We start from the raw sequence: 16,939 nt of genomic DNA on the forward strand, positions 1-16,939 counted from the left end.
GCTATCCATGCTATTTAATCTCTCAGGTAAGGGCCGATGACTTTTTTTGCTGCTACTGAATGTACCTGTTTCGTTTGGTCCTCTTATTCCCACTCAGGTTTGGGGCTAAGTTAATATGGGATGAAGATGCCAGGATACCCAGGTAGAAGGGAGGATTTCTCTTGTAAGGACTGATGTCAGATATGGAAGTTCTTCATCTATATGTTCTGTGTACTGCCAAGAGTGAATTTAATAGGAATAAATTAAAGGTATATATGTACATAGGGGAAAAGACAATACTTTGATAAGTATACAAAGGGAAAGTTGACTTGGCAGCAAACATCATAAACTTAAAATGAATCCAAAGTGTGATGTAGCTACAAAAGACAAAGCTGAGATCATTTAAAACCAGAGCATTACAAGTGTTATAGGATCTAGGTTTAGGAAGTGATACCACTCTCTGTAACATGCTACTTGTTCCACATTTGAAGTAATGCCTTTGGCCATGGGTACCATACCTGCCCTGGGATCCCTCCTGGAGTAGGGTAACTGGGAGATTGAAGAATCCAGGAACTATGCCCCATTCAGCTTGAATGTGTAGATGAAGGAGGCCAGGCATTTATGACTCATTGTAAATAGGGGAAGGGCTGTCACACAGAAGGAAAAGGCCATTATCCATGTTCCCAGGAAGTGTTTAGGCAGATTAGAATCAAAAGGTGGAAATTAAGAGAAGGTGAATTTTGTCTTCACATTAGCACAAGCTCTTTCCTTAAAGCTAGATAGAGACACAACAGAAGGTTGTGAGGGTCCCAGTCTGAGAGTTGTCAAGCAGAGGGTGGGTGACCGTGGGTGGTGGTGCTGTTGAGATTTCTCTATTAAGTGGGAACTTGGTCCTGAGCACTGCTTCTTCAACCTGGCCAGGCATCTCTGAGAATCACCTGAGGGGCGTTTTCAGAATATTGATTTCCGGGAACCCATCCCTGATCTGGTGAATCAAAATCTCCAGCAGGGAGATCAAGAAGCTGACAGTTTTTAAGCTCCTTAGGTGACTCTAATGGGCAGACAGGTGGAATGACAACTGGATACGGTAACTCCTAAAGTCCCTTCATTGATTCTGTGTGAGGGGGGATGAGGTGTGATGATGCCTCTGCAGCTCAGCCATTGGGAGGAGAGCCATCCCCCCTTCACCTGGCATTCCTTCCATCTGAAGAATCCCCACAGCCTGGAAGGGAACTGAACACAAAACTGCCTTCTTAATGGGTATTTATTTTATTGTTTTCTTTCCTTTCAAAGAATCTACTGGGACTACTCCAAACATTGACATCAGATCTGCTTTCAAGAGAAGGTAACTTCAAAAGGGTAATCTAGGTATAGCTTTTGTATAACATGAAAGTGGAAGACTTTCAAAACACACTTTCCCTTCCTCCACACGCTATATTCCAAGTGAGATCAACTCTTTTCACTGAAGTCAAATATGCTAAATATTCAAAAGTTAGTGTTCAAGAGAAGCTGTGGGTTTAATATGCCAACTCGTGTATATGCTGATCATTTTTTAGAATATTCTTGTTATAGGAAGCTCCCATTTTACAGGTCTATGAGGCTTCTTCCTTAATTGCATTATTTTCTTCCAAATGGCCCACAAAAATATATAACAACACACATCTCATATGGCATCAGTTAAGTGATATCAGAAAACTTATATTGCCTTTTATCTAGAAATCACGTATGGAGCAATTAAACCATGTGCCCAGAAAACTACAATTAAGTAGCTACTTACTGAAGTTAGCACTGTTTAAATGTAGAATTATCCTAAATGAAAGACCACTGAGTCTGCTGGAATAAAGAACATTGTAGAAAGGCAAAATATAGATACTTACTTGATTTATTTTGCAACTGCCAAGGCTGAAAAATCAGGGGGTCAAAGAAGAAAAATGAAAAGAATTTTCTAGCCTATGAGAAATGTGACTAGCCTTTTCCTGCCATTAGTTTATGCTCTGTACTTAATTCTTCCAAAATACAAATTCATTCATGAGAGCAAATGTTTTGTTCTTCTTAAGACTGAATCCACATAACAGTGTTGTTGAATAAGGAAAGTCATCTGAAACTAGCATAAAACAACGATTTAGTCTGTTAATAAAAGTCATAGTTCCCTCCTAAATTATGAACAGATGAAAATTGTAATTACTTTTAAAAGATATATAATACTTCTTGATCAGTCAATTGTATTTTTTTAAGTCATAACTTTCAAAATCTCTTACCTTCCCTTCACCCCACAGTCAGCAAATGCATAGATCTAAAACTACATTCATCCTATGTATAAGTCTATTTTAAGAGAGGAAGACATAATATACTAAGTTTTGGGCTTTAAGAGAATAGCAATGTGTTTATGTCAAAAGGTCTTCTCCAAATACGTGCTATTAGAGAAATTTTGAAAACACATTATTTGAGCTCAATTCTTATAACTTACGTGTTATACACACTGTTTTTAAACCCACAGACTCTTTTCTTAGAAACCATAACTAACATTTGTAAAGAGCAGGAAACAAAATCTTCATTAAAAAATTAAACACGTAAGTAAATATGTAGTGCCATTTAAATGTCAGCGCCATAGCTTCTATTATGTTTAGAGTTTATATGAAATCATGAAGGTGGGTGCATGCCTAAATTAAGATGCATTTCTGTATAGGAAAGCACTTTTAAAAACTCCTAGTAAAGGGCTCAACAATTCCAAGGCAAACTTTTGGAAAATACGTTTTAAAAGGTATAAATATAAATAAGAAAATGAAAAGCTTATAATCCTTTCTCTTTAAAAGAGAAAGGAATGCATCTTTTAAAAAGCTCTGCACTAGCTCCATTTTTCTTATGTTGGTATCACATTATCTGATTAATCTATTAATGGACACAAAGAGGTTACCTTTGAATATAAGTTTTGTACTTACATATTTGACACTGGTATACTTCGTCCTCCAAGCCAATCTCTGTCTGACATGAATGACAGAGATCAGCAAAAGTCCTTTGCTTTTTACACAGGTATGTTTCCAGCGCCCCCAACTTGCAAAAACAAAGTACTTTGTGTTGCTTGGCTTAAGTGCATTTGTGTTACTCTATTTTAACACAAATCCAAGCAGTTTTATATATGCAATCTACAAAAATGTGCCTTCCGAAATCGTAGAGTAACACAAGCTCCTCATGTTTACTTTTCCACAAGTACATTCTCCAAAACTTAAAATGTCACTTGTGTGAAAAGAAAGTGTTTGTGTTGGTTTAGTCCTATGACTTGTGTGCTAGTACAAAATTGCATATACGTTATATGTAGAGTGTTTGGGGGAAACTGTTGTGTATGTGTCTCAGCATTAAACCCGGATTTGCTTTTCTTTTGTTAATGACAGTGGAGAAGGTCAAGAGGATGCAGGGGAACTTGACTTTAGTGGTCTCCTGAAACGTAGGTGAGAATCCAGTGATGGAGTGAGGCGCTTTGGCCTGGAAATCTTTTAGATACCCACTCAGAGGAGTCAAGTTTAAAGTAGATGTTTTTCAAAGAATTTCTCATTTCTTAAAATGTGTTTTGCTTATGGAATACTATAACAGCGTTGACTAAGAAAGAGACAGAGAAACAACTGCATACTAATCTGTTAAAGATTTTGGCTAATGCTTTTACTTTCTTTTTAAATGTTTCATGAGTCTTCACATACTTTCTTAGAAGGGGATGAGGAAATCTGAAAACTGAGACAGAGACTTAAATACCTGAATACTTTTTATTTCTCTCATGATTTCTATTATTTCAATCATGATTCCTTGTCATGATTGAATAAATAAAGCCTCCATTCTTCTGCTTTTGATATTTAACTGAAAAATCAATTTCAGAATTTTGGTAGAAGTCTCAGCAAGTGTATATATATATATATACTTTAACATAGTATTGGTGATTTACTATATTTCATCAAATCTAAGAACCATTCATGTTAATATATACCTGTATTTTATAAATCACTAAGCAATGAAAAAAATTGCTCCAAATTGTTTATTATGACATACTATTGACTGTAAGGTACATCCTTATTTCAGAGATGTTTAAAATGTCCAAAAATGTGCATTTTTAGACGAGATAAAATATAGTAGTAAAATGGAGATGTGTTTAGTATTATCACTCACACTCCCTTAACTTTGTACTCTCCGGCAATAAAATTTATAGATTTTCATTATGGATATTTAGTATACAACCATTTTATAGAATTTCTGCCCATAAATATGCATATACATAATCATAAATATACTATATTATATATAAAGATATACTTATCTAGATATTTACTAGAGCACAGAAGCAACAAAAGGAAAATGACTTTTGCTGGGATTGTGTTTATCTACCAAACTTGTGAATAAACAGTAAAGCTATAATTCTAAATTAATGATATATAATATTGATAACAGTTTTCATTTAGCATTTTAGATTCACTTTTTATTATTTTTACTGCTTTCTATGGTTACTAAATAATCGTAAGTATAGATAGAAATCCTTCAAAACAAATTACAAATAGTAATAAATGGGCTTGTGTTCATTCTCAGTTTAGTTGGATGGCTTTATTCAAGTCCCTGTGAATGAAAAATTCACCCCCAGCTCTAAACATTTAGGTTGAGAACAGAAATATTAGCAGGTGCCATTTATTAATAACCAAATGGATATTAGCCAATCAGTAGACTTTGGCAGTATCAAAAACATTTTTCCTTCTCTGGATACTTCAAATAATCATTAGTCTCAATAGTATTTATTAATTCCCCAGATGTATTTAAAGCAATAGTATATGAAGTGACCTTAGGTGAGCCTCACTCTTCCTGTTCTACAGGTGAGAAACCAAAGACCAGAGATGTTGAGTGACTTATCCCAAGTCACACAGCTAGTTAGAGAAAGGGCAGGGACCTAAATCCAAGTTTCCCTTTTCTGAGTCAGCACATTTCCTGTGACTCCACATAAGAAACGCCACACTGAATCTGCCTCAGAAGTTGGCGCCTCGGACATTTATAGCACAAATTGAAACTTTAGGAAGACAAGAGAGGTTTTTTGTTTTTTGGGTTTTTTTTTCTGCATTTACTCCACCACGAAAATACTAAATGCTTTCTTTGTGTAGAATATAATAGTAGGTGATGTGAGGAAAAGAAATCCAGTGCCTTCCAGCATTTGGCACGTAGAAAGAGATAGATACATATTTGTGGAAAGGAAAAGGTAGTGGTTAAAACATGGATTTGAGTGTCAACTCTCCCATTTACTAATTACTGTGCATGACTTTGGTCAAATTATATGTCCTCCCTGAGACTTGTTTTCCACATCTGTAAATGTGGAGAATAAAACTACTTAAGATAATTATTGTGAGAATTAAGTTAAATGTAAAAGGCCTGGCTCATACAGGTGTCAAATATCCACTTCCCCCCAAAATGTGACATTTTCCCTTGAAGAATTTATATTAGTAAAGTGACAAAATACACATACCCACACACACAATCAATAAAAATGTAATACAGTAGATTGTTAGGTGCCAAGTCTGATTAAAAGGAAAAAGAAAGAAAAAAAGAACAGACTAGTTCTACCAGTAGTTTGCAGGGTAAAAGAAATCTAATTAATGGTCAAAATGACTAAAGAAAAAAAAATTACTAGAAAAAAATGGGCAGTCAACATGTCTCCAGTTCTCATTTTCTTTACATCCCCTAATTATTATTTTGACTCATAATTAGATTGTTGTTATCATAAGACTATATTCATTTAATATACTATATACTAGTCCACCGGTATAACTTTAGAAATCATTGTGTTTTCCTACTAATTTGTGAATTGCATGTGTTTTCATTGTGGTAATGACATGTGGTTACCATTTCTACTCCTCCAAGAGTCTGTGGCAAAATCCCTATGAGCATAAATATCATTACAACCAACATCTTTATACAACAAAAGATCTCCCTGCCCTGAACAAAGTCAGCCTATTTCAAATAGACATTAGATAAATCACAGTCAGTCTTTTGGCCAGTATCTTGTTATGGGACTTGACCTATATAAATACTTAAAAGTTTATTCTACATAAAATTTCTATAACTGCTTTATATTTCACTAGGAGTGTCAGGTTATAGAAATTTCGATGTAGATGGAAGTACTATAAATGTTATATAGGTCTATCCCTATGCTTGGAAAGGAATCAGTAGTGCCTATAGAAATGTGGCTTTTTCTCCCTACTGAAACTTAATGTAGCCATGCAGATACGGTCATGTGCAGCCACCACAGTAAGCATAGATGTGTTCTGAATGAGTAAAGGAGATGCTATAGATGGCAGCCTTGACCTCACGTTCCAGGACAAAATAATGAATCCATCTCCTTGCAATTTGGGATTCAGTGAAGTGATGGAGAGGAAAGGAAGAAGGAAGAGGCAAGAGGTCATTGGTGTTTGTATTAGGATTAAGGTCGTAGTAGAGTGGGGTGTATTTTGGTGTTTTAATGAGAAAAAAATGGTGAGGATGATTGGTTTTATGGATCTACCAACAAAACTGACTCAAGAAACACACTGAAAATGATGATCTTTATTACTGGCTTCCTCACATAAACATTCACCTCATTCATCTGGGTATATCTCAGTGTTTGATTTATGCCTCTTGTTACCTATTTTAATCTAGTTTGATATCTTTAAATCTCTTCATCATTGTCAGGAGGACACTTGAAATGTGTATGTAATTCTTCTTGGTTGAGATACAAATTGAACACAATGTAGTATGGCATAATTTTACAATGTGGGGACTCAGGCTACTGTGACAAAAATAGAGCGATAATAAAGTGGATTGAGGAAAGACCCAGAGAATATATACATATATACACACATACACATTTAGATTGCAATTCTCCAAGACTTCCTACAAAATATTTAAATGTTATATTTGAAATTTAGACTGCTTTCAGGCAGTAGATATAGTAGATCAGGCAAATTATTACCAGTATTTCAACTTCAGGACAATTTTCTTAAGCTTTTCAATTTCCCCATGTTAATAGAGGGTGTAATTACCATTTCAGTGAAATGGAGATAATAGCTGTGTCTTGAGTCTTTAAGAGAGGCACATTTTCCTAATGGTGTTGCTAGTCCTTCCCACAAAGGTTACTGATGGACCAATGACCTCTCACTTCCTTCCATTTCCCAGATTTGCCTCAGCATCCTCTACTGGGCAAAAGACTTACACAACAGTGGAAATTAGATATGCAGAAGTCATCCTTGCCTAATGCCACCCTAAACTCTATGGTCATATTTATATTCTCCTCCCCTTCCCTGTGATTACAACCCAGTCTTTTCTCAAGAAATTCTGAAGCAGGTGTAATTAATTGGACAATGCAAACATATGCAACTCATTATTTGCTAACATGATAGTATGAATCTGTTTTCGCACTGATGTTTAAGATGTGTTGACCAGTTTTCCTGGAAAAATCATATCCAAGCCAGCATTATTCACAGTAAGCAGTCACTATAACATTTCCAAATTAACCTTAGTTGATAAAAAGAGTCAACTAAGCTTAAACAAAATTAGGACTACTTAGCTAGTGAAGGAAATCAATTTGAATTATATTTTGCATTTATACTAAGTCTCTTTCCCTAAAAGTGTTTATTCCTGAGTTTTGTTTCATTTTTTGGTTTTAAAATACAAAGTGTATGTACTTTAAATCATATGTATGTGTGTATATATATTAGTTATATATGTTCTTTATATGTTCTTTTGACAGTGATCAAAATTTAGTCATAATTTTGATAATTACACTAAGAAATTACTTTCACCTTGTTCATGGAATGCTTAATGATTTGCTTTACAGTTTCACATTTATATTTTCATGATTCATACCCAACCTGCTTCCAAAAAAGTTCAAGACAATACTTTAAGATGAAATACGAGAGATTTCTGGATCTCATTCTCTTTTTTTTACTCTGACAATTTAGAAAAAAAATAGTTTTCTCTTAAAAAGAATATGTATACACAAAAATCATATGAAAAACAACCAAAACAAAAAACAAACGCTTAGTCACAGTTTCAAATGTTTTTTGTATTAACAAACAGCAAAAATGGTTAATGTACACATTTACTAACATGGTAGGAAAAATGCCATTTGCAAAATCCGAAGATTTGAAATACTGTATTTGTACCATCTCCATATAGAGCTAGGGTATGCACGCCAATGAAGGTAGAAAGAGAGCATTGTTCTTTCACAGACCAACACCTAAAATCTTCTAGTTCTTAATCCTTATTTCAATATCGATATCCTAGATGAAAACATTTCTTTTAAGTTCCTTAAAATCTCACCTCCTATTTAGACTTGCAAGTTGAAAATAAGTAAAAATATCTTAAGGATATTTCCTGGTATCCTCCTCTCCCCCTAATATTGTGTTTTTAACTAGGAAAACGAGAGCGTTAATATAAGTGCACGTATCTGATCTTTGACTAACTGGAAGTTTCTCTGAGACTTCAGGCAAAGTACACTTTCCCCTCGGCTTTAAGGACTCAGGCTTTAAACACAGCTTGTAGCACTGACCCGAAAAATCGGTGCCATACTCCGACCTTCCTTGTCTTTAAGGGCCAGTGGGCAGCTATTAAACTAGGCAATGGTTCTCCCCGGTTAGGGAGGTGAAACAGCAGGAAGAAGAACCTGAGATAGACGTGTGGGAGCTGCTGAAGAATGCGAAACCCAGCGAGTACGAGAAGATCGCCTTCCAGTACGGCATCACTGACCTGCGCGGGATGCTCAAGCGGCTTAAGCGCATGCGCAGAGTGGAGAAGAAGAGCGCAGGTGAGCACCCCTGGGGGAGATTAATCCTTCCTATTTCCTGCTGGGTTTGGGGACGGACTAGTTGGGGTGGAATTTGTAGGGGTTACTCTTCTCTTGGTTAACTTGACTTCCGGTGAAGTAGTTTACTGCCCCGCACATCACAGGCTAAGCGGGTAGCAGACAGCTACTGAAGGTTTAAGGTAACAGAAGGTGCATTACAGTGACACATACAATGTATTATATAATGGAATATTAAACATTCCCGCTGTTACTGGGAATTTCTCAGCGGCCCCTTTCTCCAGCCTCTGCATCTCTCCCTCACTCTCAAATTCCTGATTCTTACTTAGGCAGAGTAGATTCTATGTTTCTTTGTTTTACTGTTATATTCTTCCACCCATTTGATGAGGCATGGAGAATTCACTTCTCACACCCGATATGGTTACCCAAGTGTTTAAACATGCCAATATTTGGGCAAGTTTCCACAGTACAAAAACTTTGATAAGCCTACTATTTCAGTTAGTCAAAGGCATTCCATTTAAGCTCACGAGTCATCGAAGGTATCTCATAAATTATATGATAAAAAACTGTGACATAGATGTACACAGATAATGCCAGTGATCCTGATAATAATCATATTAGGAGAATGAGCATGTTCTTCAAGTCCAAATTTCATTTGGATACTTTATATCATACATTCCCTGAAGAATGAAGATAATCATTTTTGAAGCCTCTTCAATAATTCTTATGTTTCTTCCAAAAGCATGTGGATTCTCTTTACATTTTTAAACCATCTTATTGTTTATAAATCGATTCAGACTCCTAAAATATACGGGATAATTTGGAAGGTTCCTAATTCTTCTTCAGTCTCAATTTTTTATTTAGCTTTAGGTTCTCATACATATATTGACTATTTAAATTCATAGCATATGCATGTGAACATAGTTTTGCTTCTTCTCTCTTACAGCTTTTGCAAAAATTCTCGATCCTGCATATCAGGTTGATAAAGGAGGCAGGGTAAGATTTGCTGTGGAACTGGCGGATCCAAAGTTGGAGGTGAAATGGTATAAAAATGGTCAAGAAATTCGACCCAGTACAAAGTAAGTGGAATTTGTGAATAATCAGTGGTAACTATACAAATCAAAGAGTAATTTGACTTAATTTTCTATGCCTAAAAGCACTTTTTAGTTATACCTGTATGATACAAAATCATATAGAGGGACAGCAAAAACTTTTCATGTATTTTGGAATCATCAAAATTATAGTACTATATAAATTAAACCGTTCTATGTGTTTTTTTTTTTTTTTTTTTTTTTTGCGGTATGCGGGCCTCTCACTGTCGTGGCCTCTCCCGTTGCGGAGCACAGGCTCCGGACGCGCAGGCTCAGCGGCCATGGCTCACGGGCCCAGCCGCTCCGCGGCATATGGGATCCTCCCGGACCGGGGCACGAACCTGTATCCCCTGCATCGGCAGGCGGACTCTCAACCACTGCGCCACCAGGGAGGCCCCCTGTTCTATGTTTTAATTCTATACAAACTATTTCAAGTGATTCCTAACTATGGATTTGTGTCACTGTAGGTTATATGTGATTACTTCAGAGCATTGCCAAACTTCTCCCAGTTTTTTTAAAATCAAATTTTGAAAAAAATTGAAATCTATATTTGATATACCAGCTGGGAATCACACCTTATAATTAGATAACTTTTGTTTTTCCAGAGTAGCATCTAAAGCCTGTGTTTTATTGTTTTATGGCCCTTTCCCAAATGAAGGAAACAGACTATTCCCTGATATCTGATGGTATCGCTAGTCTATTATGAAACTACTTTACAGAGATCCTTCTCAGTCTGAGAGATTTTCAACTTCAATATATATTTTTTAACTTAACAGGAGCCACGTGCATATTTATAAAAGACTTTAATCCTGAATATCTGTCACTTCTGTGGTACAATTAGGTGGATTCCAATTTCTTAATGTGGTCATGCTCTTGGAGTGACTTTGTGATAATAATGTTTATATCTGGTAAAAATCTCTTGAAGGCAGCCTGAATTTACCAAAAACATAATTTTACTTGGTTATCTTTATCTAGAAAAATGTTGCTTAGTGTTTTGTTCTTGAAGTCTTCAAGTTGAGAATTTCCCAAATGAGAACTTTTTCTTTAGTCTGTTATGATGCCCTAATATATCCATTCATAATCTAGGTCACAGATAATCAAATTTTGCAGTCTCCTTAAATTTCAGGTTTTTGTTTCCAAACACTCAACTTCTTTCTTAGTAGATGATAATTATGATATAATAACACTAGTTCTTAAGCTCATTTAAGAGAATATCACATTCTATAGAATTTACCACCTATGTTAATGATTAAGTTCATATTATTGCTTAAATTGTATAATCATTTATTCACCCAATAAAATCTGTCTCACTGGGCTAGCAAGGAGTGAAATCAATGAATCAATGAAAAAGGTCATCTCTGTCCCTCTATAAAGTAGATGAATTGCTCACTTTTAAAAATGTACAGAGTGAAAAATCTTAGCCAACCCTATTTTCCAACAATAGGTTCATTGGCAGATATGTGAGTACTGATTTATATTTGAAATGAAAAACATACATAAAAGAAAATGACAAATTAAGTATTATGTGTAAATATGCATATGTGTTACATTACATGTTATAAAGATAGAAATTGGTTTCATGTTTGATGTTTATTAAACTATGTAAGACATGGCTACATAAATTGCAGATCAAAATTACTGTTTCTGACTTTCAAATATTACTGAATTATAAGCCAAATTTGCTGGTAATAAAGAAAAGAATAAAATCAAGTTCACGGACTCTTTTTATCTTCCTTCTGTTTAAAACAGATACATCTTTGAACATAAAGGATGTGAAAGAATCATGTTTATCAATAACTGTGTGCTAACAGATGATTCAGAGTATTATGTGACAGCTGGTGATGACAAATGCTCCACTGAGCTCTTTGTGAGAGGTAAAGTGAAATTTCTTACTGTAGCCATCAAGAGCCAATAGCCCCCCTTCTCTCAGGGGTAATAATCAAAATGGAAATGATGAAGTGAGCTTTTGAGCTCCAGAGCAGAGATGGTAGTACCTCTAGAGATGGTTTATCTTGGGTGTTAGATTGGCTCTGGATTAAAGCCTCTCTGTACTGGCAGTTATTGTGTATCCTAATTAATCTTCAGGTTCGTTGAAGACTAGAAAAGCCAAAGGGAGAAAAAAACTGCTGAGTAAAAATGCCTTGTAGTTTTGGCTCAAGCAAGCAGTATTTTGCCATATAATTGTTCTCGTGATAACTTCTGAAACCCAGTAAAGTCTACTGGATAACCATTTCACACACTCAGCTGATCACAAATAGATTTCCCTTGAAACAGCTTCATTAGTAAAGGGCATCAATCGTTGGCACTGAGATCGCTGAAGACCATCATTTACTAAGACATTGTGAAAAGCTGGAGGGTGTCAATGAAGCCATGAATCACTTATTTTCTTTATGAGGACCTATGATTAAGGCAGCTCTGTAATCTTGAACATCAACTATACTTCAATTAAAAAAATTTTTTTAAAGACAATTCTGCAATCTCTATCATCCGTCTAGAACCAGAAGTAGAGAATTTTAGTGTTACAGGTTCTCCTTCCCCAGAAATGCCTACCATCTGGTATCTTATTTGCCAAAAGAAGGATATCTGATACATTGTGTCTGCTCTCTAAAACAATAATTTATTTGATTTGAAGAGTTCTTAGAAAATTGGAAAAACTTACCCAGGGTTGCCAGCTATTTATTTTGCCATGAAAAAATCATAAAAAACCTACCTACTACCTACCACCATCTAACCATGGCTCTATGATGGATGATACTTTCTTATTGTTGGTTTTTCATCTGTGAACAAACCCAGGGTCACAAGGCAGGTTTTTGGACATTTAGTGATTATGATCTTCCTTTTTTTTCACACTAGAGCCTCCAGTTATAGTGACCAAACAGCTGGAAGATAGAAGAGCATACTGTGGGGACAGAGTGGAATTAGAATGTGAGGTGTCTGAAGATGATGCCCATGTAAAATGGTAAACAGCTTTCCTGAAGTTTGTCCTTTTTTTTTTTTTTTTTTTTGGCTGTGTTGGGTCTTTGTTGCTGCACGCAGGCTTTCTCTAGTTGCGGCGAGCGGGAGCTACTCTTTGTTGCGGTGTGCGGGCTTCTCATGAAGGTGGCTTCTTTTGCTGAGGAGCACGGGCTCTAGGCGCGCAGGCTTCAGTAGTTGTGGCTCGCAGGCTCAGTAGTTGTGGCTCGCGGGCTCTAGAGCGCAGGCTCAGTAGTTGTGGCTCACAGGCTCTAGAGCGCAGCCTCAGTAGTTGTGGCGCACGGGCTTGGTTGCTCCGCGGCATGTGGGATCTTCCTGGACCAGGGCTCGGACCCATGTCCCCTGCATTGGCAGGCGGATTCTTAACCACTGCACCACGAGGGAAGTCCCTGTCCATTTTTAATAGACAAAAAAACTACTTTCATAGTTTGGAGAACAGGAAATTGCATTTACAGATATGCAAAGGATCTCAACCTCATTCATGTTAGAAGAAGTTTTAACTAAAACTATACTAAGATACTGGGGGTTTTTTTCACCTGTGAAACAGAAAACTGAAAAAAGATCCAGAATTCTATATTGGTAAGGATATAGGGAAATAGGCACTTACTAATAAATGGATGGCTCAAGGTTCTCCAGGTCTATTTGACTCCAAAGCCCACCGGTGCTCTATACCATGCTTACTCTCACTATGCCATACTGGCAAGTTACATGGAAAGTATACTTTTTTCAAAAAAAAAAAAGAAAAAGAAAATATACTTTTTTCATGTTATTCCTAGTAACTTTATTGTTACAGTATCTCAGAAAAATACTTTAGACTGAGATTTACCAATTACTTTAACATTTCTTAAAAATAAAAAGCGTAGTTTTGGGGTCAGATGGGAAGTGTTTTCTCAAGTTCTCTGTGAGTAACCTCAAAATTAAAGACTAGACGATTCGGAATCTTAAAATCTTAATTGAGAAACAGAGTAAATTAATTATGCAGCAGGAATCTCTAGTAATTGGTACAGAATAGATTGTTCATTCTAATCTAGAATCACAAGTGTCTTTAAAGTGTATTAAGATGATATTCTTACTAGTGTGCGTCACGAGCCTAAATGTAGGTAATATCCACTGTTAGCATCTTTATCTGATTGATCTTAAATGGAAAGAGTGGGCTTATGTTTTTAATGTCATTTTTCAGACAATACTTGTCACGATATTAATCTATTGATACATTGATCCATACATTCTTTTTTTTTTTTTTTTTTGTGGTATGCGGGCCTCTCACTGTTGTGGCCTCTCCTGTTGCGGAGCACAGGCTCTGGACGCGCAGGCTCAGCGGCCATGGCTCATGGGCCCAGCCGCTCCGCGGCATGTGGGATCCTCCCGGACCGGGGCATGAACCCGTGTCCCCTGCGTCAGCAGGCGGACTCTCAACCACTGCACCGCCAGGGAAGCCCGAAACATTCTTTAATTCAACAAAAAGTTCTTGAGTGTCTGGTATCTGTCTCCTGAAGGGTCTTTTTTTTTTTTTTTAATTTATTTTTGGCTGCATTGGGTCTTCATTGCTGCGCGCAGGCTTTCTCTAGTTGTGGCAAGCTGGGGCTACTCTTCGTTGCAGTGCACAGGCTTCTCCTTGCAGTGGCTTCTCTTGTTGCGGAGCGTGGGCTCTGGGCGTGTGGGCTTTAGTAGTTGTGGCGCGTGGGCTCTAGAGCACAGGCTCAGTAGTTGTAGTGCACAGGCGTAGCTGCTCCGCGGCATGTGGGATCTTCCTGGACCAAGGCTCGAACCCGTGTCCCCTGCATTGGCAGGTGGATTCTTAACCACTGCGCCACCAGGGAAGTCCCTGAAGGGTCTTTTATAAAACTTTTTTTTATAATCTATTTTAACTCAGGTTTAAGAATGGTGAGGAAATCATCCCTGGTCCAAGATCAAGACACTACATTAAAGTTGATGGCAAAAGACACATTTTGGTCATAGACGAAGCAACAAAGGCTGATACTGCAGAATATTCTGTAATGACAACAGGAGGACAGTCAGCTGCTAAACTTACCATTGACTGTAAGTAAGACTTCCTTGGATGTCTTCCAAGCTGTTTTACTAGTGTCTTGTGTTTGTTAATTCAGTTTTAGGAGAGTTTCAATCTATTTGACTTCTACTTGTGGCAATTTTAAATATGTAAAATTAGATTCCATTCCAGCTGAGTGTCTATGTCATATCAGTCAGGGACTCTAAGAACTTACTACTCAGTTTAATAGTAGAATACCAATATTGGGAAGGAAGTATAAAAATCACCTGCCAGAGAAGTTACCCAAATGGTTAAGAAATATTTCAATCCCCAAACCATATAAATACATGATAAATACTTAGATATGATATCAAATCCTGATATACTGTTTGCTTAATCCTTTGGTGACCTTTGGTCTGGTGAACTTGCTATCTCTTCAATAAACAGTCAACATTCTTCAGTTACATTTGGGCTGAGAAGTTGCTCTAACTAATGGGCCTCAATTGAGAAGACTAAGAGCTAATTTGCCGATATGCTTTATTTTTTTTAACAATTTTTTAAAAGATTTTTTTTGACGTGGACCATTTTTTTTTAACTCATTATTGAATTTGTTACAGTATTGCTTCTGTTTTTTATGTTTTGGTTTTTTGGCTGTGAGACATGTAGGATCTTAGCTCCCTGACCAGGGATCGAACCTGTACCCCTTGCATTGGAAGGCAAAGTCTTAACCACTGAACCACCAGGGAAGTCCCCCGATATGCTTTAGAGGCGTGAAAGAATTCATGTCCTTTCCCAAATGCCCCCTAATGGTAGTCAGCTCTTGATGGTAGAGTCTGTCCCTTCCAATTAGCCATGAAAATTAGAATAGCGAACTTCACAAGAAGATCGGTAATACATGCAGAGCAGAAACCCTGCTTCCTTATTTCTTTCTAAGTCCAGTTGCAATTCATATGATTATTGAATTATTTGGAAGTAATCGCAATACACTGCTTATGTTTTGTGGAATGATGGCCATTGTAGTGTAATATCAAAAAGTTTTTTCAACCATAGGCAGATCCTTATCTGATATTTGTATCCAGTTAAAGCAATTACAGTCAGTCCTGCTATAATGTAACATATGCATTTCTAAAAATTACTGTGCTGTACAAAGTCATGCAATTAAAATCATAGGGCTAATGGGGTAAGTGGGGTTAAGGACACAACACTCAACAATTTTGTCAGGGACACATCTTTTTAATAAAATGATAAGAACCTAATAAGAAAAAAACAGTAGTACGGTTTTACAGATGTTAAATGGTTAATAAATACTACAATAAGTATATGGCACTTTACCTTGAAAAGGACCTGAAATTTGCTTGTGGAAGTGGTGTCAGAAGTGTTGCAGTTTGTGAGCTATTGTGAAGTAGTGGAAGGAGGTTATTTGAAATTGGATGGAGCGCTGTCATCTCAGATGTGCATGGATGTGGCTCATTTAACATGGGTGAACTGAAGCAGCTGGTAGATGTTTGAGGCGTATGTGTGTGCTCTGTGCGGTCCTACCTGACTCAGTTCAGCTGGGTGCCGTTTTCTGGATTCACCTAGTCTTTCTCATGAATAAAATCATGCATAATGGAACGTGAAATGTGTGTTATGCTCTAATTGTCCCCGAATATTTCAACTGCATTGAACAAATTCTCATTTTCAAAACAAGCATTATAGTGAAACTGTACCATTGTGAAATGACACCATCTTGGCCTGTCTGGAATTTAGATTTGGCACTTAATAACCATCTATTATTTCTGCAGTAAAACCTCTGAAGATATTGACGCCTCTGACTGATCAGACTGTAAATCTTGGAAAAGAAATCTGCTTGAAGTGTGAAATATCTGAAAACTTATCAGGAAAATGGACTAAAAATGGCCTACCCATTCAGGAGACTGACCATCTAAAGATTGTTCACAGGGGAAGGTAAGTAAGCTAGGGTGGCCCCTAAGTGAGGGCTGGTCCCCATCTTCACTTCTTCTGCTTCCTAAATTACATGATTGGTAAGGATGTTTGGAGAGTACTCATAGGGAGAGGCTCTATTTCTGGTTCTTTGCTTTCAAATAGCAAGAATATGTGACTTCTCTGTCG

General features: G+C 36.8%; 1 protein-coding gene across 1 annotated transcript in view; it reads left to right on the forward strand.

Annotated features, from left to right (window-relative positions):
- Positions 1 to 16,939, forward strand: part of MYBPC1 (myosin binding protein C1) — a gene marked incomplete at both ends in the record, with an annotated part of 97,874 nt that overhangs the window by 42,665 nt on the left and 38,270 nt on the right. Inside the window, 8 exons of the mRNA XM_082636244.1 lie at positions 1,273 to 1,324; positions 3,369 to 3,425; positions 8,613 to 8,779; positions 9,723 to 9,855; positions 11,617 to 11,741; positions 12,721 to 12,826; positions 14,714 to 14,880; positions 16,612 to 16,774. Of these exons, the coding sequence (XP_082492370.1) occupies positions 1,273 to 1,324; positions 3,369 to 3,425; positions 8,613 to 8,779; positions 9,723 to 9,855; positions 11,617 to 11,741; positions 12,721 to 12,826; positions 14,714 to 14,880; positions 16,612 to 16,774 (970 nt within the window). The remainder of the gene's footprint in view (positions 1 to 1,272; positions 1,325 to 3,368; positions 3,426 to 8,612; positions 8,780 to 9,722; positions 9,856 to 11,616; positions 11,742 to 12,720; positions 12,827 to 14,713; positions 14,881 to 16,611; positions 16,775 to 16,939) is intronic.

This window comes from Mesoplodon mirus (assembly GCF_964341445.2).
Source record: "Mesoplodon mirus genome assembly, chromosome: 11".
NCBI lineage: Eukaryota > Metazoa > Chordata > Mammalia > Artiodactyla > Ziphiidae > Mesoplodon > Mesoplodon mirus.